The sequence below is a fragment of the Heptranchias perlo genome, chromosome 17 (assembly GCF_035084215.1).
Source record: "Heptranchias perlo isolate sHepPer1 chromosome 17, sHepPer1.hap1, whole genome shotgun sequence".
In the NCBI taxonomy this organism is placed as follows: domain Eukaryota; kingdom Metazoa; phylum Chordata; class Chondrichthyes; order Hexanchiformes; family Hexanchidae; genus Heptranchias; species Heptranchias perlo.
In genome coordinates this window covers 13195892-13220894 of record NC_090341.1, presented here as the reverse complement: position 1 = coordinate 13220894, position 25003 = coordinate 13195892, and the positions used below count along the sequence as shown (strand labels likewise).

The 25003-nt window shown below is 42.3% G+C and overlaps 1 protein-coding gene across 1 annotated transcript in view; it reads right to left on the bottom strand.

The window, feature by feature from the left end:
• Positions 1-6825: 6825 nt before the first annotated feature.
• dnase1l4.1 (deoxyribonuclease 1 like 4, tandem duplicate 1) overlaps positions 6826-25003 on the bottom strand; it is a 39923-nt gene continuing 21745 nt past the window's right edge. The window contains exons 5-9 of the mRNA XM_067999093.1: positions 21438-21550; positions 18443-18555; positions 15244-15401; positions 13354-13450; positions 6826-8757 (exon numbers count right to left, since the gene is read on the bottom strand). Coding sequence (XP_067855194.1) covers positions 8701-8757; positions 13354-13450; positions 15244-15401; positions 18443-18555; positions 21438-21550 — 538 coding nt within the window. The 3' untranslated portion in view covers positions 6826-8700. The remainder of the gene's footprint in view (positions 8758-13353; positions 13451-15243; positions 15402-18442; positions 18556-21437; positions 21551-25003) is intronic.

Here is a 25003-nt window from a genome sequence, read left to right as displayed (position 1 = left end):
ATAGGGACACTGATGATTAAGTCAAATTATGCTTTTATTACGGGGGAATCCTGGATTCTTGGTGTATTGGGGATTGTTACACTCGAAAAAAGAATAGGTCATAGCCCTGTTCAAGAACTTTCTGCCATGTGTGGGTCAGGTGATAATGTTCCACCACCTGTGCTAAATAAGGCTTCATTCTTCTAACATGAAAAGGGGACAGAAATATAAGAGTCACTAATAAATCCAATAATGAATTCAGGAGAAACTTCTTTATCCAGAGAGTGGTAAGAATGTGGAACTCGCTACCTCAAGGAGTAGTTGAGGCGAATAGCATAGATGCATTTAAGGGGAAGCTAGATAAACACATGAGGGAGAAAGGAATAAAAGGATATACTGATAAGAGTGGGATGAAGTGGGGTGGGAGGAGGCTTGTGTGGAGCATAGACCAGCTGGGCCGAATGGCCTGTTTCTGTGCTGTAAATTCTATGAATGTAAAACAGAAAAACACTTCCCTATATAATACTTCAGTTTTTGTTGGTGAATTTTCTCCCTTGTAGTACCACCTTTCTTCCAGCAGGTGGTATTGCTGCATCATCCAAAACTTGAAATAATTTTGCTAAATCCAGCAGCAACAGAGTCGGGCAGAAAATTGCACTATCTGCCAGGCAACACACAAACCGATTAAGACTTGCATTTATACAGTGCCTTATCGTGTCTCATTAGTATCTCAAAGCACTTCACATACAATGGATTACTCTGAAGTGCAGTGACTGTTCCTCCTAATAGTCTTTACAGCTTTAATTATGTTTCTTACAAAGTAAATTTAAGTATACATTTTGATGATGTCAATTGGAAATTAAACTTTTACTGCAGCTACTTTTTCAAAGATAGAAAATTTAAATTTAGGCATGGTACAGATAAGTACCATGCTTACAAAAAAGTTTATCTAAATGATTTGCATAAACAGGATATTTGATGGAAGTCTGTGTGACAGGACTTTTTATATATGCTTGAGATATAGGTATTGCTGCCTATCCCTAGTTGCCCTTGAGAAGATGGTGGTGGTGGGTCTTCTTGAACCACTGCAGTCCTTGCGAAGGTACTCCTAATGCTGTTAGGCAGGGTGTTCCAGGATTTTGGCCCAGTGACGATAAAGGAACAGCGATAAATGTCCAAGTCGGAATGGTGTGTGACTTGGAGATGACAGTGTTCCCATGCACCTGCTGCTCTTTATTCTAGGTGGTGGAGGTTATGGGTTTGGGAGATGCTGTCGAAGAAGCCTTGGTGAATTGCTCCACTGCATCCTGTAGATAGTACATACTGCAGCCACGTTACGGCGGTGGTGGAGGAAGTTGGTGGATGGAGTGCGATCAAATGGACTGCTTTGTCCCGGATCGTGTCGAGCTTGAGTATTGTTACAGCTGCACCCATCCAGGCAAGTGGAGAGTATTACATCACACTCCTGACTTGTACCTTATAGGTGGTAGAGAGGCTTTGGAGAGTCAGAAGATGAGCCACTTGCTGCAGAATACCTAGCTTCTGACCTGCTTTAGTAGCCATGGCATTTATGCAGCTGGTCCAATTGAGTTTCTGGTTACCAGTCCCCTAGGATGTTGATGCTGGGGGATTCAGCAATGATAATGCCATTGAATGTCAGGGGAGATGATTAGGATCTCTTGTTGGAGATAGTCATTTACCGGCATTTGTGTGGTGTGAATGTCACTTGCCACTTAACAGCCCAAGCCTGGATGTTGTCTGGGTCTTGCTGCATGTGGGCATAGACTGCTTCAGTATCTGAGCAATTGGGAATGGAGTTGAATGCTGTGTGATTGGCAGCAAACAGCCTCACCTTTGACCTTATGATGAGAGACGGTCATTGATGAAGTAGCTGAAGATAGTTGGGCCTAAAATGGTGCCCTGAGGAACTCCATAGCAATATTAGAATGTAGGAACAAAACGTCTATAGGTATCTTCTGGTTCAAACTTGCACATTCTCCCTGTTATTTGACTCTCATTCAGGACCTGTGCAAATTATCTCTCATGCCTTGATGCCAAGCCTGCAATGCTCTCCTTTTGAGTCTGAAATTTATCCTTTTTGTCTCTGAATTCATTGTCCAAGTTCTCCTTCACTTGTAGGTAAATTACTTTTTTGTGAATTTTGTGGTCAAACTTTTTAAAAAATGTGTTCTAGTTATGTAGGTGACATTAGCAAGGCTACTTTTATTGTCTAACCCTAGTTGCCCTGTGAAAGTGGCATGCCTTCATCCTCAACTGCTGTAGTCCTTGTGGTGATGGTCCTCCCAGGATAATTGACCCAAGGGTGATGAGGGAATGACAATATATGTCCAAGTCAGGATGATGTGTGACTTGGAGGTGTTCAAACTGTGCTTATCCTTCTCAGTGGTAGAGGTTGCGAGGGAAGGGGTTGCTGTTGAAATAATGGCTTGGAATTCATTCCCATTTTTGACACCTAGGGATAAATTATAACTGCAAAGCCGGGTATGGAGTGGGAGGGATGTTAAGATTTACGGGTGCGAAACCCGGAAGGTAAGTGGGCGACGCGATCTTAATGAGGCCAATCAATTGCACTTCTGGGTTTCCTGCTCAGCAGCCAGCCTGATTGACAGCTGGCTGGCTGTCGGGCAGGAAGGCCTGCTGCAGCGGGCCGCAGCTGGGGATCGGAGAGAGGGATCATAGGCAGGGAGAAAGATTGGGGGGGCCGAGAAAGAAGATCGGGAGGCCGGGAAGAAGATCGTGGATTGGGAGAGTTTTAGAAACCAGTAAAGACCGACCAAAACAATCGATAAAAAGGGAGAAAATAGAATATGAAAGTAAACTAGCAAGAAATATACAAACTGATTGTAAGAGCTTCTACAAGTATATAAAAAAGAGAGTAGCAAAAGTAAACGTTGGTCCCCTAGAGACTGAGACAGGAGAAATTATAATGGGGAATCAGGAAATGGCAGATGCGTTAAACAAATATTTTGTATCTGTCTTCATAGTAGAAAGCACAAAAAGCACACCAGAAATAATAGGGGCTAATGAGAACGAGGTACTTAAAGTAAATATCAGTAGAGGAAAAGTACTTGAGAAACTAATGGGACTAAAAGCCAACAAATCCCCTGGATCTGATGACCTACATCTGAGGGTTCTAAAGAGGTGACTGCAGAGACAGTGGATGCATTGGTTATGATCTTCCAAAATTCCCTAGATTCTAGAACGGTCCCAGCGGATTGGAAGGTAGCAAATGTCACCCTGCTATTCAAGAAAGGAGGGAGAGAGAAAACAGGGCCAGTTAGCCTAACATCAGTCATCGGGAAAATGCTGGAATCCATATTAAGGAAGTGGTAACTGGACACTCAGAACATCATAATATGATTAGGCAGAGTCAACACGGTTTTATGAAAAGGAAATCGTTTTTGACAAATTTATTGGAGTTTTTTGAGGATGTAACTAGCAGGGTAGATAAAGGGGAACCGGTGGATTTTCAAAAGGTATTCGATAAGGTGGCACGTAAAAGATAAGGGCTCATGGGGTTGGGGGTAACGTATTAGCATGGATAGAGGATTGGTTAACGGACAGAAAGCAGAGTAGGGATAAAAAGGTCATTTTCAGGTTGGCAGGCTTTAACTAGTGAGGTACTGCAAGGATCGGTGCTTGGGTCTCAGCGATTTACAATCTATATTAATGACTTGGATGAAGAGACTGAATGTAATGTATCCAGGTTTGCTGACTGTACAAAGTAAGCTGTGAGGAGGACACAAAGAGTCTGCAAAGAGATATGGACAGGTTAAGTGAGTGGGCAAGAAGGTGGCAGATGGAATATAATGTGGGGAAATTATTCACTTTGGTAGGAAGAACAGAAAAACAGAATATTTTTTAAATGGTGAGAAACTATTAAATGTTGGTGTCCAGAGAGATTTGGGTGTCCTGGTACAAGAAACACAAAATGTTAGCATGCAGGTGCAGCAGGCAATTAGGAAAGCAAATGGCATGTTGGCCTTTATTGCAAGGGGGTTGGAGTACAAGTTAGGAAGTCTTACTACAATTGTACAGGGCTTTGGTGAGACCTCACCTGGAGTACTGCCTACAGTTTTGGTCTCCTTATCCAAGGAAGGATATACTTGCCTTAGAGGCTGTGCAACGAAGGTTCACTAGATTAATTCCTGGGATGAGAGGGTTGTCCTATAAGGAGAGATTGAGTAGAATGGGTTTATACTCTCTGGAGTTTAGAAGAATGAGAGGTGATCTCATTGAAACATATAAGATTCTGAGGGGGTTTGACAGGGTAGATGCTGAGAAGTTGTTTCCCCTGGCTGGAGAGTCTAGAATTAGAGGGCATAGTTGCAGGATAAGGGGTCGGCCATTTAAGACTGAGATGAGGAGGAATTTCTTCACTCAGAAAGTTGTGAATCTTTGGCATTCTCTATTACAGAGGACTGTGGATGCTGAGTCGTTGAGTATATTCAAGGCTGAGATAGATAGATTTTTGGACTCTAAGGGAATCAAGGGATATGGGGATCGGGGGGGAAAGTGGAGTTGAGGTTGAAGATCAGCCATAATCTGATTGAATGGCGGAGCAGGCTCGAGGGGCCATATGGCCTCCTCCTGCTCCTATTTCTTATGTTCTTATCGGAGGTCACTGGAGGTTGTGTGAAGAGTCAAATGTAGGTGGGCTTCCACTATCACGGGAAAGTCCACCAAAAGGGAGGGTTGGCCGATCACGGGGATCCTGTCAGCCAGGTAGGCTTGTTGAGCCTGGGTGAAGCACTCCTGCTCCTCCGGGCCCACAAGCAGTGCAATAAAGGCACTCACCTCACTCCAGCCCTTCCTGCTTTCACCTGACGTGAATGGGAAGCGATGGGAAACCCGAACAGGGAATAATAAAACAAATTTAACCTTACAACACACAAAATATTAAGTACCTCAAGTATCCCAATGAGGTACATTGCCCTTTTAACTATCGGCCCGCCGGCTTTAAGTGGGGGCAGGATTCCTGGTGAATGCTCTCCACATGCAGACAAACCTGCCTGGGTTAAACCCGGAAATGGGCGTGTTGGAGCTGGGATGCAGTCTCGCTCTGAAAACGGAGGAATTTTCCACCCCGCCCGCCCCCAACCCACCCGTTCTTGGGGGTTAAAATTTACCCCCCACCCCGGTGTCAAAATCAAACACTCAAGTCAAGCCCTACTCCGCACCAAAATGAGGGAAGATTTCGTCTGTACATTGTGTAGTGAATTCATAAAAATGTTTATAAAGAATGTGTTTATGATTTCACTACATTTGGTGCACATAGGAAATATCCCCCCTCCCACTATACCTTTACCCCAGAGAACTTCCTACCAGCCATCTTCATGACCTCTAAGTAAACATTGCTAACTTATTAACTGGCAATTTGGGGCTGTTGGGGCATGTTTGCTAGTAATTAGGTTGAGGTTGCCCAAATTCATTTCAGATGCAGTTCTTAGCAGTAACTTTCTTGTCATTGGTCTGGGCTGGATTTGAACTCATTCCTGGAGGTGAATTGATTGTGCTCATTTCCCAGTAAGCATGAAGCAGTCACTCATCAAATACTTACGTGTCTTAGATCTCTTGTGTGTTCCATTAAGAACAGATTTTGTTTGTTTTGCCTGTCTTTTTACCTTAATAATGTAAGTTCTCAAACCATTCTTTTTCCCTTTTTTTTAAACCCTTTCCAATATCTGTCTTTCCACAAGAAGGGTGAACAAAACCAGACACACTGTTCAAGTGTGGTTTCAGCAATATTGTATAAATCCAGTACAACCTCCTTCTGTACACTAAATGCTACGCTCCCAGGGTGGGTATGTGCTAAAATGGAATAAGGGATGGAGAATCAGCCTTATCAGCAATCAGTGCTCCCTTTTAAACTTAGCTCTCTGCTAGCAGTGTGGGAGAACTGAATTCACCCTTTAAATCTCGTATAAGGCTGTTAACATTCTATTTTCTTTGGTAATCACGGTCATACACTGACAACAGACTCAATGCTTGGTTACGACCCCACTCAGCTTTTTCCTGCTCCACTGGTATACTCTTCACTGTCTAGTCAGTTTTTTTTTTCATGATGTTACATATTTCATTATTAAATGTAATTTGCCCGTAGTCTACTCAGATGCTATGTGTCTGTTGAACTGGCACCCATTCCCTCAGGATATCTCATCTTCTCACAAACAAAAACCTATAACTGGCAGATTTACAAATGGAAGGAAATACCGCCACTATTATAATGCCACTCTCCGTCACTCAATAATCTAATTTGGGTGTTGACCTATAGAACAAAAAAAAATCCTCACACGCTAACCTCCATCAAGAATCATCTGTGCGTGTACCTGTTTGTATAGTTGAATCAGAATGAAGACTATGCAAAATACCATTGTCTTATTTGCACACCAGCATTACAAGTATGAGTGTAAATTAGGATGGATGTACAGTGGAGTTTTTTTTTTAAGACTGCTGTGATTGTTTACCACAATCCCAGTTCACAAAAAAATACTCCCAACCATAATACACAACTGGCCTGATTTTGCAGTTGGATGTCAATCTTGTTCCAACAGTGGGTCTAAATTCCTTAATAGCTTCAAGTCTGTAAACTTTTAGCACTAACACCTCTTTTTGGAGTTACCAGAAGTTGGGGGATGAAGTAAGTCTGAAATACTTTTGTTTTCCACACCTCTTGCTCTATGGGATTAACACTTCATTGTATTACGATTGTATATGATCCATAATTTTTAAACCATGCACCATCACCATACAGTAAGGTATGAGGTAAAGAAGTGTGAAAAAACAAATTAAGTACACACTGGGCTGAATTTGAATTTGTGGAAATTTTACAGTTTAACTCAATAGTACAAAAATGCAAACACGACATTACTCGAATATTGATGATGCTATGCATAATAATACTGTGTTCCTGATTAAGTCATGTGCACATCTCCAGGTTGAGAGGAATGAAGGGATCAGCTTTGTTCCATGTTATAGTAAGGTAGGTGAGGTTAAAATGGAGTCTGTTTAAATTTAAATATGACATGGTTTGTGATATACGCTGAAACTGATTTTGCTTGTATCACACATGAAGAAACCTGACTGATGGAATAGTCTTGGTTGAATATTACTTGATGTCATGTGACTTCTGGCCATTAGTGATTGTGTGTGTGTTGTCATGTGACCTGTCACCAGGGTCGATAAGCATCGGCATGTTTTTTTCCTAAATTTATTTTTTTTAAATGTTTTTGTTCCCGGTGCTGGCAATGGACCAACTTTCCACTTTTGACATTGCATAGTAAAATAGTGTCCTCAATTTTAACTATTTGTCCCTGAGTTTTAGGGTCAGTGTCCCTGATTTTCCAGTTTACTCTCACCTCTGGAAAGTAGTTAAAGAGCAACCTTAGTGGTCACACCTGCCCACTGTCAGCTAGCAAGTGATAGATATCTGCAGGACCCACGAATGAGGAAAGAAATAAAATACATTAAAAAAATAGGGGGAAGATGACAGTGCAAATTGTTGCACCTCTAGCAACCCATTGATGCAATGAAGGTTCCCATCTGCAGTTCCTCAAACAGTTGCTGATTTTGTGGAGGCACTGAGCAGAGGCTAGTTGCTTTTTAACAAGGGGAAAAGTTAAGGAGAGTTATTCAGAAACATAACTGATACTTCAGTGACTCAGATGATTTCCTCCAGGATTTGAGCATAGCTTTCTCCAGCATAGTCCTACAACTTCAGTTTGCATTTCAGGCAATTTGCTGTTGATCCTGAATTCAGTAAGGGCAGACCTGGTAGTTGATGACATCCAATGTTCCCTGATTGAATAATGGTAACGTTCTAGCATGTAACGCAACATCAATTAGGAGCAGTAGGAAGGCGTGAGTTCCCGATTTTAGATGATCATAAGGGAGTGGTGGTTGCAGACAAAGACATTAGCCTTGGCAGAATGCTATTTCCCTTTCCCTGACTCTGCCTTTATTTGGTGTACAAGTGCATCTCACCAATAGATTGCTCTCCTAACTGATTCAACCCAGACAGCCCTGATTGTATGGAACATCAATTAAATCATTTGAGCACATGCTTGCACAAATGTGTCACACAATAAACTTTAACTTTAGACAGCAAGTGTTGTAAAATATATGTAAAGATGACAAACACCTCATCCCAGTATGACAGTAACTAAGTCCAGGAATCGGTGCAAGAATTCATTGGACAGTCACAAGCTTTTATATTTGCTAAGGGGTCCTTGGGGGAACAGTGCTCAAACAGACCCACAAACATTGCTCAAACAGACCCACAAACATTGCTCAAACAGACCCACAAACATTGCTCAAACAGACCCACGAACAGTGCTCAAACAGACCCACAAACATTGCTCAAACAGACCCACGAACAATGCTCAAACAGACCCACAAACATTGCTCAAACAGACCCACGAACAATGCTCAAACAGACCCACAAACATTGCTCAAACAGACCCACGAACAATGCTCAAACAGACCCACAAACAGTGCTCAAACAGACCCACGAACAATGCTCAAACAGACCCACAAACAGTGCTCAAACAGACCCACAAACATTGCTCAAACAGACCCACAAACATTGCACACTTCACAATGACTCAACTGTTAATTCAACTTTAGTACTATTATGTCAGCCGTTTTCTGTTCAGTGCTGCCGTCGTCACTGATTCTATCCAGATCAGGTTCATTTCTCTCCTACTTGGCCAATTTGAGCTCCACCTCAACAGGGTAGTGGTCACTAACATCCAAAGCCTGATCATAAAGAAAAAGATTTTTATTATCAGGATACTTTGTGCATTATCATTTAATTTACCCATCCCCACATTACACACCATCTGACCAAGACATGGGGCATGTAAGCTGCTCCCAGTCTTCCGCCAATAGTGCTTTTCATAGAATCGTTATAGCTCAGAAGGAGGTCATTCGGCCCATCGAGTCCATACCAGCTCTTTGTAAGAGCAGTCCAGTTAGTCCCACTTCCCTGCTCTTTCCCTGTAGCACTGCAAATTTTTTCCCTTCAGATATTTATCCAATTCCTTTTTGAAAGCCACAATTAAATCTGCTTCCACCACCCTTTCAGGCAGTGCATTCCAGATCATAACTACACGCTGCATAAAAAAGTTTTTCCTCACATCGCCTTTGGTTCTTTTGCCAATCACCTTAAATCTGTGTCCTCCGGTTGTCGACCCTTCCGCCAATGGGAACAGTTTCTCTTTAGTTACTTTATCTAAACCTGTCATGATTTTGAACACTTCTATCAAATCTCCTCTTAACCTTCTCTGCTCTAAGGAGGACAATCCCAGCTTCTCCAGTCTATCCATGTAACTGAAGTTCCTCATCCCTGGAACCATTCTAGTAAATCTTTTCTCTAAGGCCTTCACATCCTTCCCAGATTTGGACACAATACTCCAGTTGTGGCCAAACCAGTGTTTTATAAAGGTTCAACATAACGTCCTTGCTTTTGTACTCTATGCATCTATTTATAAAGCCCAGGATCCTGTAACTGCTTTTTCAACCTGTCCTGCCACCTTCAAAGATTTGTACACATATACCCCCAGGTCTCTCTGTTCCTGCACCCCCTTTAGAATTGTACCATTTAGTTTATATACCTTTCCTCGTTCTTCCAGCCAAAATGTTTCACTTTGCACTTCTCTGCGTTAAATTTCATCTGCCATGTGTCCACCTATTCCACCAGCCTGTTTATGTCCTCTTAAAGTCTATTGATATCCTCCTCATCGTTTACTACACTTCCAAGTTTTGTGTCATCTGCAAATTTTGTAATTGTGCCCTGTAGACCCAAGTCCAAGTCATTAATATATATCAAAAATAGTAGTGGTCCTAGTACCGACCTCTGAGGAACACCACTGTACACCTCCCTCCAGTCCGAGAAACAACCGTTCACCACTACTCTCTGTTTCCTGTCACTTATCCAATTTTGTATCCATGCTGCCACTGACCCTTTATTCCACGGGCTTCAATTTTGCTGACAAGCCTATTATGTGGCACTTTATCAAACATCTTTTGAAAGTCCATATACACAACATCAACTGCATTGCCCTCATCAACCCTCTCTGTTACCTCATCAAAAAACTCAATCAAGTTAGTTAAACACGATTTGCCTTTAACAAATCCGTGCTGGCTTTCCTTTATTAATCCGCACTTGTCCAAGTGACTATTAATTTTGTCCTGGATTATCATTTCTAAAAGCTTCCCCACCACCATGGTTAAACTGACTGGCCTGTAGTTGCCGGGTTTATCCTTACACCCTTTTTTGAACAAGGGTGTAACATTTGCAATTCTCTAGTCCTCTGGCATCACCCCCGTATCTAAGGAGGATTGGAAGATTATGGCCAGCTCCTCTGCAATTTCCATCCTTACTTCCCTTAGCAACCGAGGATTCATCCCATCCAGGCCGGGTGACTTATCTACTTTATATACAGCCAGTCTTTCTAGTACCTTCTCTTTATCAATTTTCACCCCACCCAGAATATCAACTACCTCCCCTTTTACTGTGATTTTGGCAGCATCTTCTTCCTTGGTAAAGACAGATGCAATGTATTCATTTAGTACTTTAGCCATGCCCTCTGCCTCCATGCATAAATCTCCTTTTTGATCCCTAATTGACCCCATCCCTCCTCTCACTGCCAGTTTACTATTTATACGCCTATAGAAGACTTTTGGATTTCCTTTTATGTTAGCTGCCAGTCTATTCTCATACACTCTCTTTGCCCCTTTTTCACCTCTCCTCTGTACTTTCTATATCCACTCTGGTTCTCACTTGTATTATCAACCTGATATGACATAATTTTTTTTCTGCTTCATCTTATTCTCTATCTCTTTTGTTATCCAGGGAGCTCTGGCTTTGGTTGCCTGCCAATCTTTGATTCCAATTTACCCGGGTCAGATCCGTACCCAACCCACTGAAATTGGCTCTCCTCCAATTAGCATTTTTACTCTAGATTGCCCCTTGTCCTTTTCCATAACTAATCTAAACCTTATGATACTATGGTCACTGTTCGCTAAATGTTCCCCCACTGACACTTGCTCCACTTGACCCACCTCATTCCTCAGAACCAGATCCAGCAATGCCTTCTTCCTCGTCGGGCCGGAAACATAGTGATCAAGAAAGTTCTCCTGAACACACTTCAGAAATTCCTCCCCCTCTTTGCCCTTTACTCTATTACTATCCCAGTCTATATTAGGATAGTTGAAGTCCCCCATTAACACTACTCTATAGTTCTTGCACCTCTCTGTAATTTCCCTGCAAATTTGTTCCTCCATATACTTCCCGCTAATTGGTGGCCTATAGAATACAGCCAGTAGTGTAATGGCACCTCTATTGTTTCTTAACTCTAACCAAATAGATTCTGCCCTTGACCCCTCAAGGACATCCTCTCTCTCTCTCCCGCTCTGCAATATTAATCAATACTGCCACCCCCCCCCCCCCCCCCCCCACCTTCTTTCTTTCCTTCACTATCTTTCCTGAACACTGTATCCAGGAATATTTAGGACCCAATCCTGCCCTTTTTTGAGCTAGGTCTCCGTAATCACCACTGCATCGTATTCCCATGTGGCTATTTGCGTCTGCAGCTCACCAATCTTATTTACCACACTTCATGCGTTTACACACATGCACTCTAAACCTATCTTAGACCTTCTCGTATTCTCTCTTCGTCTGATCCCACCTAATACTGTACTATTTCTCACTCTACTGCACCTTGTTTCTCCTTTCTAATGTTACATCCTGGTGCCCAACCCATGCCAAATTAGTTTAAACCCTCCCCCACAGCACTAGTGAACCTCCCCGCAAGGACATTGGTCCCAGCTCTGTTGAGGTGCAACCTGTCCGTCTTGAACAGATCCCTCCTGCCCCAGAACTGGTCCCAATGCCACAAGAATCTGAAGCCCTCCCTCTTGCACCATGTCTCTAGCTACACATTAACCTGCCTTATCTTCCTATTTCTGTACTCACTAGCGCGTGACACTGGTAGTAATCCAGAGATTACTACCTTTGAGGTCCTGCTTTTTAACTTCCTCCCCAGCTCCCAAAACTCTGACCGCAGGACCTCATCCCTTTGCTTTCCAGGATTATGTCAGGATCTAGGATAATATGAGTTAACTCTCCTTCTGATCTCTCTCTCCCTCTGTGGAAACACATTGCTTCTGCTTGGTATTTCCCAAGATGGCTCGATAGAGATCAGGATCCAAAAAGCTGTTGCCTTGCATCGGAGAACAGAATTTTGAGGAAAGACTGGAAAAACCTGCACTTTTCACCCATGAAAGGGGGCAACTAAGAGAAGATCTCATAGAGGTATGTGAGATAGTAAACATGATAGAAAAAGTCAATTGGAGCACTGTTTCAAGTTAAACCATAAAAGTAGGACAAGGGAGTTCGGGTTCAAACCACACTTAAACATGGGCCGAATACAGGATGTGGTTAAACTCAACTTCAAAAAGCAACTACTAGTGAATTGTTGTACTTCCTGCACCAACCATTCTTATTGTGATATATAAGGGTGATTCTGTGCTCTCTGGATCGGAGAGCCAGGGCTATAATGGGACAGCCCTATCTTTGACCCGTGCTCCCTGCGAGCGTGGCTTCTCTGCTGCAAAGGTGGAATCGTTCCTGTGATTGCCACTTCGGTGCCAGATTGTGAACAGTACTGTCCTTGGGTTTCCTGCCTACAATGCACTGGGTCAAGACTAAAGGGACAATTTTAACTCAGGGCGGGAATCGGGGGTGCGGGGGCCAAAGTGGTCAGCGAACCTTCTGGCACCTCGGAGCGTTGGGCCCGGGAGATTTTAACATCATTTGCAAGCCCCGACTGACTCCCACCCAAAGCCTTCAGGAACAATGTCCCCGCCGGTGGGTGGGAATGAAAATTGGTAGGTGGGGCAGACCGGCGCCGGAGACCCACGGCACACAGTCCCCAGCAAGATAAGTAGGGATGGGTGGGTGGGGGGGCAGTCGGCAAGTCCCCGATTGAGGGAGCCCAGAACAAGAGAGGCCCAAAGTATCCTGCTCGTGGTCCTTTAAAAATGTTTAAAAACAGGCTTACGTGGACCTGGCCAGAGACCGTGTGAGCTGTATTCGTGCCCCCAGTTAAAATGGCGTGCGCTTCCCAATGATGTCATTGCCATTTAAATTAGACCCCCGCTCCTCTGGGGCAGGCGGCCTTCCCGTGCCTGAAGACAGGTAAGTAAAAATGGTGTGGTGAAAATGGTGAGAGGCAAACCCCTCACCTGCCGTCTTAAACCCCCCCATGCCAGCACTGATCCCACCAGGCAGCAGGGGTTAAAATCTGCCCTTAAAACTCACTTCACGAGATCTATTACCATCTGACCTACCTGCTCTTCAGTCAGATTTAGTGCTTCCTGGAAGTTGAAGGCCTTTGCGGAATTTGGAACAATCCCCTGATAAAACGTATCCCCGTAAACAACAATCCTGTCGAAACAGCCACAGCCATAATTAGAGACAGTGCCAGCAGCAGTGTAAACAGAGAATTCACTGTGGACTCCACACACATCAATAGAAAAACTGCATTCCAACAGGAGACTTTATACAGGAAAAGGAAGAAATATTGTTAAGGGATACGATCTTATCCAAGCCTGATTCATTTAGAGTGAGATGCACTCATTTTGATTTAAATCTGACATAATGTATGTATTTCACTCTTGAAAGCAAACACAGCTTCATATTTTTAAATGGATTTCTGATCCATCTTATTCTTTTTGTTCATGAATCTCATTCCTTATATTTCCCCAGTGTTGACAGCTCAATCTCCTGCAACCCAGGGCTAGTTCAAGGTTTTCCCACTTGAAAATGCCTTTAAATGTCTTGTCCCTTTGCGTGGAATTGTGTTTGAAGTTTCTGATATGAGCCCTCTCCCCATCTATAACCGAGGCAGTTAGGACTTTTTGTCATTTAGTTACTTAAAGCTTGGTACAGGGTTCCCAGGCAGGGTGACTATTGCTGTCCCGGTGGAGAAAGACGACAAGTAGAGGTGAAGCGTATTTTCAAAGGAGGGAGAGAAAATTAGTGAGCAAATCAACCAGGGCTGCACTGGCACATCTAGCAGCTGGCTCAAGAATGGCGATCCCAGGTTGGGGTAGGGGAAGGCGCAAGCTGGCTGCTTCCTCTCTCGTGCTAGGAAGGATATATAGGCCGTACAATTTTAGTTTGGCTCAATAGTAGAATTCTCACCTCCGAGTCAGAATGTTGAGGGTTCAAGCCTGAGTCCAGAACTTGAGCACTAATTTAAAAATGACGCTTCAGTGCTGTACTGAGGGAGTGCTGCATTGTTGAAAATTCTGTCTTTTAGACGAGACATTTAAACTGAGGCTCCAAGTGCCTGTTTTAGATGGATGTAAAAAAAAATCCCGTGACACTATTCGAAGGGCAGAGGGATCTCCCAGTATCGCTTATCAGAAACAGTGGTGGAAGCAAAATACATAATAGCTCTTAAAATGGAAGTGGATAAATATCTGAAAAAGAAAAATTTTAAAGGATACGGGTAAAAGACGGGGGAATGGGACTAAGTAAAAAGCTGTTTCAGAGAGCTGGCATAGCTGCAAAGGGGCTACATGGCCTCATGCTGTGTGCAAAATTCTATGATTCAATGAGTTAAATTAATTATGGGGAGTGAGGAATTTATTGCATATAGCATAACAGATGGCAAGCAGTGAGTCACATAAAGAATATCGCATGCTGGCAGTAAGTTTTATTAAAGGTGCCTTCGGGAAAGAGAGCCTGAATGAAAGTAATAATATTACAGTACTCTAACCACCGACATGTTTTTAAAAAAGCAATCCATGGAGAAAAGGCCACTGAATAATACATCAACTTGTTGCTGGCAGTAACTGTTCGATCTTCTTTTGATGAGAGGGTGATGTTGGGTATACAAAGCAACCAGGAAGCAGACCGAGGAGGTAACTGACCTCGGGCAGCATGCACTTCTCCCATGAGTGCCCTTACTTCAGCCAGGTTATCAGAAAGAGATGACCAGTGGAATCCAGGCAATTCTGGGTCAGCAACTGGGAAATTAGTCACACAAAGCTACTTTCACACCTTTTCATGGTCAAAAATCTCAGCTGGAAAATTATTAATTGGGGGGAGGGGGTCTTAAAAATGGGGGAAGAAAATAAATGTAAAAGTTGGTGGGTTGGGTGGGGGAACCAAGCAAGCAATGATTTTATATAGACCCTATGCTCTTTCCAGGCTTGTGATTTGTGCTTCACCTGTCATAGGCCTCGTCTGTCTTTAGCCTTGCGGTAGTGTCCTCATCGTCTCCAATGAGCCAGTGAAACTTCCTATCTTTTCGGATCCGGATTGTTTTCATTTTCTTCTTCGAAACGTACCTTCCATCAGCATTGAAATCTCCAAGTATCATGACGTTCTGTGGAAAGAGGAAGCTGTCAGGTGAGGTGTGACCTGATTAAAGTACGCGCCCCCCACCCCGCGTAATGTCTTATTAAATTAAGTCAGTTGAACCTAGAAATGACTGTTAGTGATGTTAACGGGTGGCACTTAACGTGCTTGTATAACATTTCTCTGCTCACTATCTTAATGCAATAACTCATTAGGTTTAAATGGGTTAATTCCTCCCCAAAAAGAGAGGTCATACAAAAGCATTAAGCATGCTCCTGCTAATACATTAACAGTTATTTCCAGGCTCATATGTCTTATTTTTAGTGATGTTTAAATGAAACTGTAATGTTTCCATTCTTCCACTGTATTTTCTCACCGTAGATCATTTCTTTAAATTGTTTTAAGTAGTTACTTCATTGGACCCCTAATGCAGCCGATCCTAACTCACTATCATGCTTGACAATGTCCTATATGAAATGGTGCCAATATTGAGGAGTAAGATTTAGGATGATGGAGTTAGATTGATTGCTAACCCATCAAGCCAAAGGGAGTTGAGTTTTCCTGATGGCTAAGTCCTGAAATGCACCACCTTGTGTAATACTGAGCCATACAGATCAGGAAGGGATCAGGAGGTATCAGGTTTGATCAGTGGTCAGTGGTGAGTTTGCCTATCTCAGCTGGGAGTGGCGTTAGAGATGCTACAATGAACTTTGGTGCCTCAGGGATTAGGCAAAGGGGAAAATAAGCCAGGGTTTATTTGCCTGATCATCAGCCAATGATTCCTGCTGGAAAATGCACTTGTGTGGAGGACAGGACTGGGCTCATCTATGATGCTCCCTGTGTACTGTCAGGCAGCCTGCTGACATTCATCTTCTAGGCTAATCCATGAAGAATGGTTACTTGGAGTATTTGTGATTTTACTGTTAACAGTGCCAATTAAGGAACTAAATGTGGTTGCTGGAGTTCTCACTGGGAAGGAGACAAGAGTAGATGTGAGATTGTTGATCCCTATTTACCACTAAAACCACCTTCTATTGTGAGTTCTGAATCAACAGTGATATGTGTGAGCCCCACCTCAGGTGTAATTGTCACACCAAGGCCAATTCTGAAAGATGTGAATTTCATTTAACCTCTTCTGTCCTCCCCCTTTGCAAATCTGCATCCCCCCCAAGTTTGCCAGTTGCCCCCTCCCGTTTACTGGTTTCGCTGCCAGTCTGCAGTTTCTACGCTCCCTCTCTCCCATATTTCCCTCATTGGTTTCTCTGATTCGAGTCTGCAGCTTCTGCCCCCATCTGTCATTTCCACTCCAATCTATTAGTCCCTTCCGTCCTTCTTTCTCCGCCCCATTCTGCTAGTACCGCCTTTTCATTATTCAAAAAAATTGTTTCTGTCTGTGTCTGCCCACCCATTTTATGCATGATCTGATTGATCGATCAACCTGAATTTTCTCCCACCTCCTTGGCCTACAGGGCTGTTGATCAGTGAGTGGAAGTCAGGACAAAGCCCCAGCCATGTAGGCCATCAGAGGGGCTCTGGCACTGATTCTTGACATTATGGTATTCAGATCACCTGCAACCTGCACTCAGTCTCGTAGATGCTTATTCTAGATGAGATAGACAGGACTCAGAAACTGTACAGTGCTCTAGTCAGACCACAACTTGAGTACTGTGTCCAGTTCTGGGGACCCAGACACAGGAGACATTCAGGCGTTGAAGGCAGTGCGGAGAAGAGCCATAAGACTGTCAGCGAGCTGAGCTATGAGGAAAAACTTGAAAGCGTTTTCAGCCTGGAAAGGAGGAATCTGAGTGGTTTATAAGATAGTAAATGGTATGGAAAGGATAAATTCGGAACAGGTTTAAACTAATAAAAGGTAACTTTTGTACTAACCAGGAATTTCTTCACTCAGAGTGTGGTTGATACTTGTAATGGGGAGGAATTGTAAAGTGCTTCAGGGTGGATGAACTTATGTCAGATGAATGGTCCTCCTAATCCATAATTACCTCATGATCTTGTGAACTACAAGAGGGTAATTGGAACCAGATTTCACTGGTTATCAATTAGCAGGGAGCTGTCAATCATTGCAGGGAATTTGAAAAGAAGCAGCACAAACAAGGCTGAGGGAAAGAATCAGAACTAAAGAAGAAAGCACCTCAGGAAAGGTTGAGGGACAAAGAGATATAGAAAATAGAAGAAACCCAAAATCAGACATGGGGACAATTGAAGAGAAAAGAAGCAAACAAAGAGAGCTACAACAAAAAGGAGCAAGGAAAATTAGAGAGGAAGGCATCTTCATGAGATGAAGTTATTGAGAGATTGGGAAAGTGACAAGAATGTTTATACATCAGATTGGAATGAAGAAAATTCTACCACAAGCTGCATTAAAATGGCCAGAGAGTGTGCATGTAATGGAATTCCAAACAAGAACCGTTCCTGTACAGCGAGTTTTTCTTAAATTCCTATAGGCTGTATAAGAGGGGCTGATTGTAGTTTTATAGTCCATCATTAGATGGTACCCTAATTTTCTATTTTCATTATAAAGGCTCTCAATCATTACCATGTATTTTACTAAACTTCCTGCACGTTACAATCCAGAGAGAGAGGGAGGAGACCTCCACCCGTCAGAGTGGCTGGTTTCAAACCCAGGTCCCGGAAGTGCAAAGACTGATTGTGTTCTGATCCACTTTGCCACCTCTCCAAGTATCATATGCAAATATCATATCTGAACAGCAAAATTTGGTTCCAGAGGCAAAATATACTTTTGAGATAGGAGAGGAAATGGGACACTAGGTTAGAATGAGTCCATTTTCAGAGTCCCTGTTCAGCAAAATAAGGGGTAATGTATTCACCATATAATTAAAGAAGTGAACACATGACTGCTGTGAGATTGCTGCTGGTCATTGTGTGGTGGCCATTTTCAGACATATGGGAGCAGGGCAGGTTAAAGTTACTGATGTTGATAAGTAACTTGTCATCTGATTGCATTGCTGTAAAATTGAATACGTAAGTGACACCTTCCTGCATAATTTTGCTGTCTAAAATATATAAATGTGAATAAATTTGAAAACATACCTCAATTTTCCAGTCATTTTTGACTTTCAAAAAGACATCATAGAGTTCGTCAATTTCTTTGACTGAGTCTTCAGGGGTTGTGTGCTGAGGAATGAGCACAAAGTCTTGCACAGCTGAGAGCACATGGAAACGCAAGCTAAAGTCAGTATAATATCGGCAATAAAGACCAGAAAAATCTCAAATAAAAATACATTTTTAAAAATTGCAAACGTACAACTGGAAGTGAATAGGGAGAGAGATAGAGAGTGAGTTTGGAAAAATAATTAAGTGTAAAGTTCATTTCTCAAATATCCAGTGCTTAATAAAACTCTTAAGTACTGGAGTCTCAACTTCAGCTTCATGATTCTACAGACCTTCAGGTCCTATGCCCCATTCCCTTTTATTACCCTTTCACCTATGTTGCACTGTCTCAAATATACCCAATAGACCCACTAGAAAATGGCAGACAAGCTATTTAAATACTACACAGGGAAATCCTGGCATTGTAGACCCATGAAAATGTTGACCTATAAATCTGCCACTGAATTACAACCTCCTGTTGCAAAGTATAATACAAGTTTACAGCAATTATCCAGGCTCACGGTTTTGCTGATCAGAAACCACTGGATCTTTGCTGTTGCAGTTAATAGGAGCTTTTACTTTGCAGGTCTTTTTGGTCTTGCCTCTTTCTTTTCCTCCTTTTATCTTTGTCATCGTGTACAGGTAGTGCTGTTGGGCCTTAACGTTTAATACGGAGACCTAATTGTCGAGTCTGTGTTAATATGGGTCTTGTAAGCCTATGATGCTGCCGATTCCCTGCAGGTTGAGTCATTATTACGTGGATGTGCAGCCAATGGTTGGAGAGGTGAAAATCTGTTGTCAGCTGCATTCCTCTAGTGTAAAAATGCTGTAGCACCTGAATAGCTGCCTTATAATGTAAAATTTAACATGTAAATGACTCCTTACATAGTTTTGCCTTCCAAATTATGTGAATTATGCATTCTAAGGGTTTCACTGCATTGCAGCCATGGTTATACACACAGTAGAGTAGATGGCTACACAACCATTCCCTTCCCTCCAGTGTGGTGTGTAAGAATATTGGAAATAGGGAAAAATTGACATTTTTCTTAATGCTACTAACCATCTTGCTCTGCAGGCACTGCTGTGTATTTTCCTGAGTGTGTGGCTTATTTTGCTGAATTGTAAACTGTTAACCTTTGACTAGTGACTGACCCTTGTTACCCTCATTGTGGGGCAAGGCAGCTATGTGGTAAAAGAGGAACAATGACCCAAAAAACAGAACAATAATCCAAAGATTAAGACCAGGACAATGACAAGATAGCTAGACGAGTGCAGTCAAACAAACTGGCCACATTGAAAAACAACCTTGCACGGGTCTTGTGGTTAGATGAGTAACGTTAAAATAAGCTGACCTTGAATTCTGTGAAAAACAACTTTGTTAATCTATAAAGGTCTTATCAATAATAACTCCATATATGGTGTGAGGTTCCTGCTGGGGGGACATAAAAACCCAACGTCTTTTGAGCTCGGGACAGAGGAATCAGCAAAGAGCATCTGACTATTGGAAAACTATCTCACGGTTGGAAAACTTGGAACAAACACGTCACTAACTTAATTACAAACTCTGCCCAGAGATCAAACAAGGGAATATTGTTTTGATCTTCGTTGTCTAATATTTGATTGATTTAAACTATTAATAAATGAGACATTGATTACTATTTAGTGTCATGTCCGAATATGTTTCAGGTGATATCTAAAGTTAAAACCTATCAATCAAGCAGATGGCTGCACAACCCCCTCAGTACAGTGATATCTGCAGATTTCAATGTTCAGTGCTGTTCTCAATGGTTCTTGATGCAGTTTAAAAGAAACTAGGTTTGCAAATCATAAGAACTTAAGTGAAGGAGATATGGCCGTTTGGCCCATCTCTCTCTAGGAGCCTGATCCTCTAAGTATCCAACCGTCTTTTGAACACTCCCAATGTTTTTGTCAGCACTGCTCTGCCCTGTAGATCTTTCTGAAGCTTCCTTCACAGAAGGGCGATTTGAGAAGTGATCAAACCACGTTTTCTGCATGTTTATATCAGACAGTAGTGTGATGTGTCCGTATAATTCAGAGAATGAGTGCAGCAAAAATAAAAAATCATTGAAAAACTGAAAGTTAAATATTAATCATGTCTACATTTTGGACCTCTTAGAGTAGAACATTGAGCTAGTACATCTAACATTTAAAAAAAATGAAACCAAATTTTCATAACTCTATTCTTTAACATAGACAAAGTAGGTCCACCCACCTCCCAAAATAATGTTGGATTTTTGGGGGTAGCAGCACAGATTTCTATGTTGTGTATGTATGGGGGAAAAATTAGATCACCATTTATTCCTGCCTCACCCTTAAACTCCACCCACCAGCCTGGTTGGGGACTGATAAACTCACCCAACTGTTACAGTTTTGAATGACAAGATAGCTCTAGGACTCCAACCCATGGCTGCCTGGTTAAAGAGGAAGGACTTTACATCTCTTCATCCCTTTGGGATAGTTTTGAAAGTAAAAAAGAACTTGCATTTATATAGCACCTTTCATGACCTCAGGCCGTCCCAAAGTGCTTTACAGCCAACAAAGTACTTTTGATGTGTAGCCACTGTTGTAATGTAGGACAATTTCTAATTAAAATAACTTTTAATATTTTTTGGTCACTCTTTTATCACCTTCTCTTTCCCATTGCCCATAACAGGAACGTGGGCAGGGAGACTGATACTTGCCTTACTCCCAATGCTGCTTTTAATATGAATGCAAGAAGGCATACAAGAACAGTGTAGAATGACTTGCCCTGTTGTTTTTTTTCCTACGCCTCCTCCATTTTAGCAGAAAGCACTGACTTCATAGCATCTTTAACTATATTGCTGAGATCACCTGCATGCATATGGAGAGTAGCAGTAATGGTTTAACTGTGATGGCTTCCCTCCTGTGGCTGTGGAACAGTGAAGAACTTTACCTGTAGTTGCAGATTTGAACTGAATCACGAATGGTTCCCTGGAGAAAGCATCCTCATCACCTGGCTGCATGTCGTTGTATTGAAAGAGTCTTTCCACTTGCAAGATATCATCACTACATGGAGAATACATGAATCAGGTCAGCTGGTTAAGTGTGTTAAGCAGTAGAGAACCAAACTATACAGACTAGGAAGATCCCAGTTTTGATCGTTGAGTTAGGAGATCTCAGCTGGTCCAGTGGTAGGTATGCTACAATTTGGCTCAGTATGTCTCACTAGGGAGTCCATGTTTGTCTTTATAAAATCTGATTTATTTACTTATTGGAAAAGTCCTCAGTCATTAGTGATCACCACATCGTCTTTGGTCTATCAGAAAACTTCTAGTTCCCCCTCGAGTGTCTGGATGTCCCTTCCAATAACATCTTTTTAAAAAGAACAAGTAACAGGACTTTCTAGAACATAACATACACATTTTTAAGCAGTGTTGTCCTTTCAGGGTTGGGGGTGGGGGGATCTCCCTCTTCCTGCGATGGACAAATAGGAGGTGCTTAATTCTGGATATTAATTGTTACATCATCTGGTTCATAACCACTAACATTAATATTGTGTTCAATATTAGGAATATCTTTGAGCAGTTATATTGGAACCAAGTCTCTGAATCACAATGCAGATGAGTGGCTTGAATGAGGGTATTAGTTTTCCTCGCTCATTATTTCTCACTAGGATGTAGTCACCAACTTTGATTTTACTAGCTTTGGGCTTGACATTTTCAATTGTCATATTCCTTAGCATTGTAATCCTTCTTCACAATCTTATTATTCTGCTTGGAAGTTATAGTGCGAGGCACTGTGATTCTCAATTTATGATGGAATAAAGTTGCAGGACTTCACCTGCGCTGGAGTGTTGTGTCAAACGGCAGGAATGCTCAAAGTTGCTGCCGCCAAGATAAGCCACCCAACTGAGCAGTCTGGGATACAATGTTTGATGGTTCTCATAAAGCTTTCAGCCTCAGCATTTGTGGCTGGCCATTGTGGCGGTGGTCTGCAAACTGCTGCAATTCTGAACTCAGGAATGGAGATCCATTATTTGACTTTAGCGTCTCAGCAATTCCATGTACTTCAAAAATCTTGGCTAGATGTGGAATAGTGGCTCTTGCCGCTGTAGATTTGGTTAAGAAAACTGCTGGAAATTGGGAGAAATTATCGACTAAAGGGTAATATGACATGGGGTAATTTTCACGTTCGGCAGCAATGGAAAACTGATGTCAATGGAAAGAAAAATCGCAGAGTGTATAATCAGCAGCTGATCCACTGTCACAGTTATCCACTGCTGCCAAAAGTGAAAATCGCCCCCATGGTCTCCTGAAGGTGCAAAAAGTCAACACTTATTCTCTGCCATGGTTAACAGGTAGGTCTTAACAGTTGTCGCCTTACGGCTAGACATCTTTTTAATAGCCACTCCTGCCTTACTATCTATGCCTGGGAACCACATTCTGATTTTCAGAATGCACAATATTGCAGTATAATTATGGCCACACTCACGCACGACAAGTGGCGGATTGGTCAAAGAGAGCTTGTAGCATCTGTGGACCCATGCTGCAATATGAGTCAGTGCCTTGAGGAGGGAAGGAGAAAATCGGCAGGATGGGAAGATGTGCTGAGATCATTTTTAGACATAAGATGATAAATGTCTCCAGTTGTTTTATATTCTACAAGTCATAATGACTACCAACATTAGTGAGCACACGGGGAAATTTTACGTTTACTGCCCATATTCTCCTGCCAATGCTCTTGGAAAAGTATCTGTAATCTAAAATTTGTGCCGGTAATAGGATTCCACAGTAATCAATCGTAAGTTTATTTCAGGCATAAATCTTTATTTCTTGGGCACAAGCATCATCGTGTATCAATGACATAGAGGACACGGTCAGGTGGCAATTGCATTCACAGCTGTACCTGGCACAAAAAACGACCAAGAACTGAATGATTTCAGGAGTATGTTTTAACAGCGTATATAGAAAAATACCCTTCAGTGCATAGTGCAGGAATGGTGTGTATCAAGCAGAAATATGCAGTGTTCTAAAATGGGAGGGTGTGATTTTCTTTTTCCCTCCTCCGCCCCCCCCCCCCCAAATTTGGCTGTATTAGGTGGGGGCTGTGTCTTGCCACAGGGAAAATCATGACTATTTCTGAATGGAGTGGGTGTGATGACATCTAAAGAATTAAAATTTAAAACAATTAAATATCAGGAAGAAAGGACATAAACTATCAAAGCTATCTAAATAGTAAACTTTGACATCTATATTAAAAAAAAACCTACATCTACATGCACTTCCTATCAACTTTTCCCATTATAAATTCCTATAACCACATTTATAATGGAAACTGCCTATGTAAACTTGTCATACTGTAACCACACCCTCTCACCATTGGAGGTGTCACATGAATTTATATTGGAAATCTAAGAATAAGGACAGAATGCATAACTTTAAAATGGGGGGCAATTATCCCCCACCCTCTAACCCTGCTTCACCTGTACACAACACTTGGTATCGATTTCCCCATGTGCAACACCTTGCGCGATCAACGTGTATATAATTTTTAAAAGGCTGGTGCAGTAATTAATGTTATTTTAGGGTACAGTTCTTAATATCTGTGTACCATAAATGAAATCTATGATAATCAAGTCTCAATCTCTCCCAACGGTGGCTTTAGTTGTGGCTGGCAAGACTGTGCATTGAATAAATTAAGATTTTCAGGTAGGATGAATCACTCAGGAAACGCGTACATGCCTTTTGAAGTCGGTGAGAACATGGAGTTTCTAATGATGTTTTCGGCATACATTCACAAAGACATGCCACAGTAAAATGGAACTGACACTGAGCTGTATTTTGGAAGTCAAATTCTCAAGAACAGCAGGCCAATTACTTTGGCAGCTGTGACAAGGACATCCCAAGCTTGCATGTCCCAGCTGGTAAGAGATTCAAGCTTCAGATAGCAAAGTCTGCAAGAGATGGAATGATAATTGTCTTTTTAGTTTTAGGATACTCTCCTGTCCTTTTATGATTCTCTTTTAATTAATTTAGGGGCACGGTATTTTGAGACACATGATTGGAGGGGCTCGCCGCATTTGTGGGGATGGATGGGGGTACAGGAGTTGGGGGCACAGGAGCACATTCATGCTCTGAAATAGTTTGAGCTGTGGTTGCATGAAAGTAGTAAACACATTGTTGGAACTATCACGTGTGCTATAAATCAAGGGTGTCTAACCTGCTGCCCTAGGGCCATGTAAGGCCATGAGTCCTGACAATCTGGCTCTTCGAGCCCAGGCGACCTAGTCCTATTTGTGCTTTTATCTGGTTTTTTTATTCGTTCATGGGATCTGGGTGTCACTGGCAAGGCCAGCATTTATTGCCCATCCCTAATTGCCCTGGAGAAGGTGGTGGTGAGCCGCCTTCTTGAACCGCTGCAGTCCGTGTGTTGAAGGTTCTCCCACAGTGCTGTTAGGAAGGGAGTTCCAGGATTTTGACCCAGTGACGGTGAAGGAACGGCGATATATTTCCAAGTCAG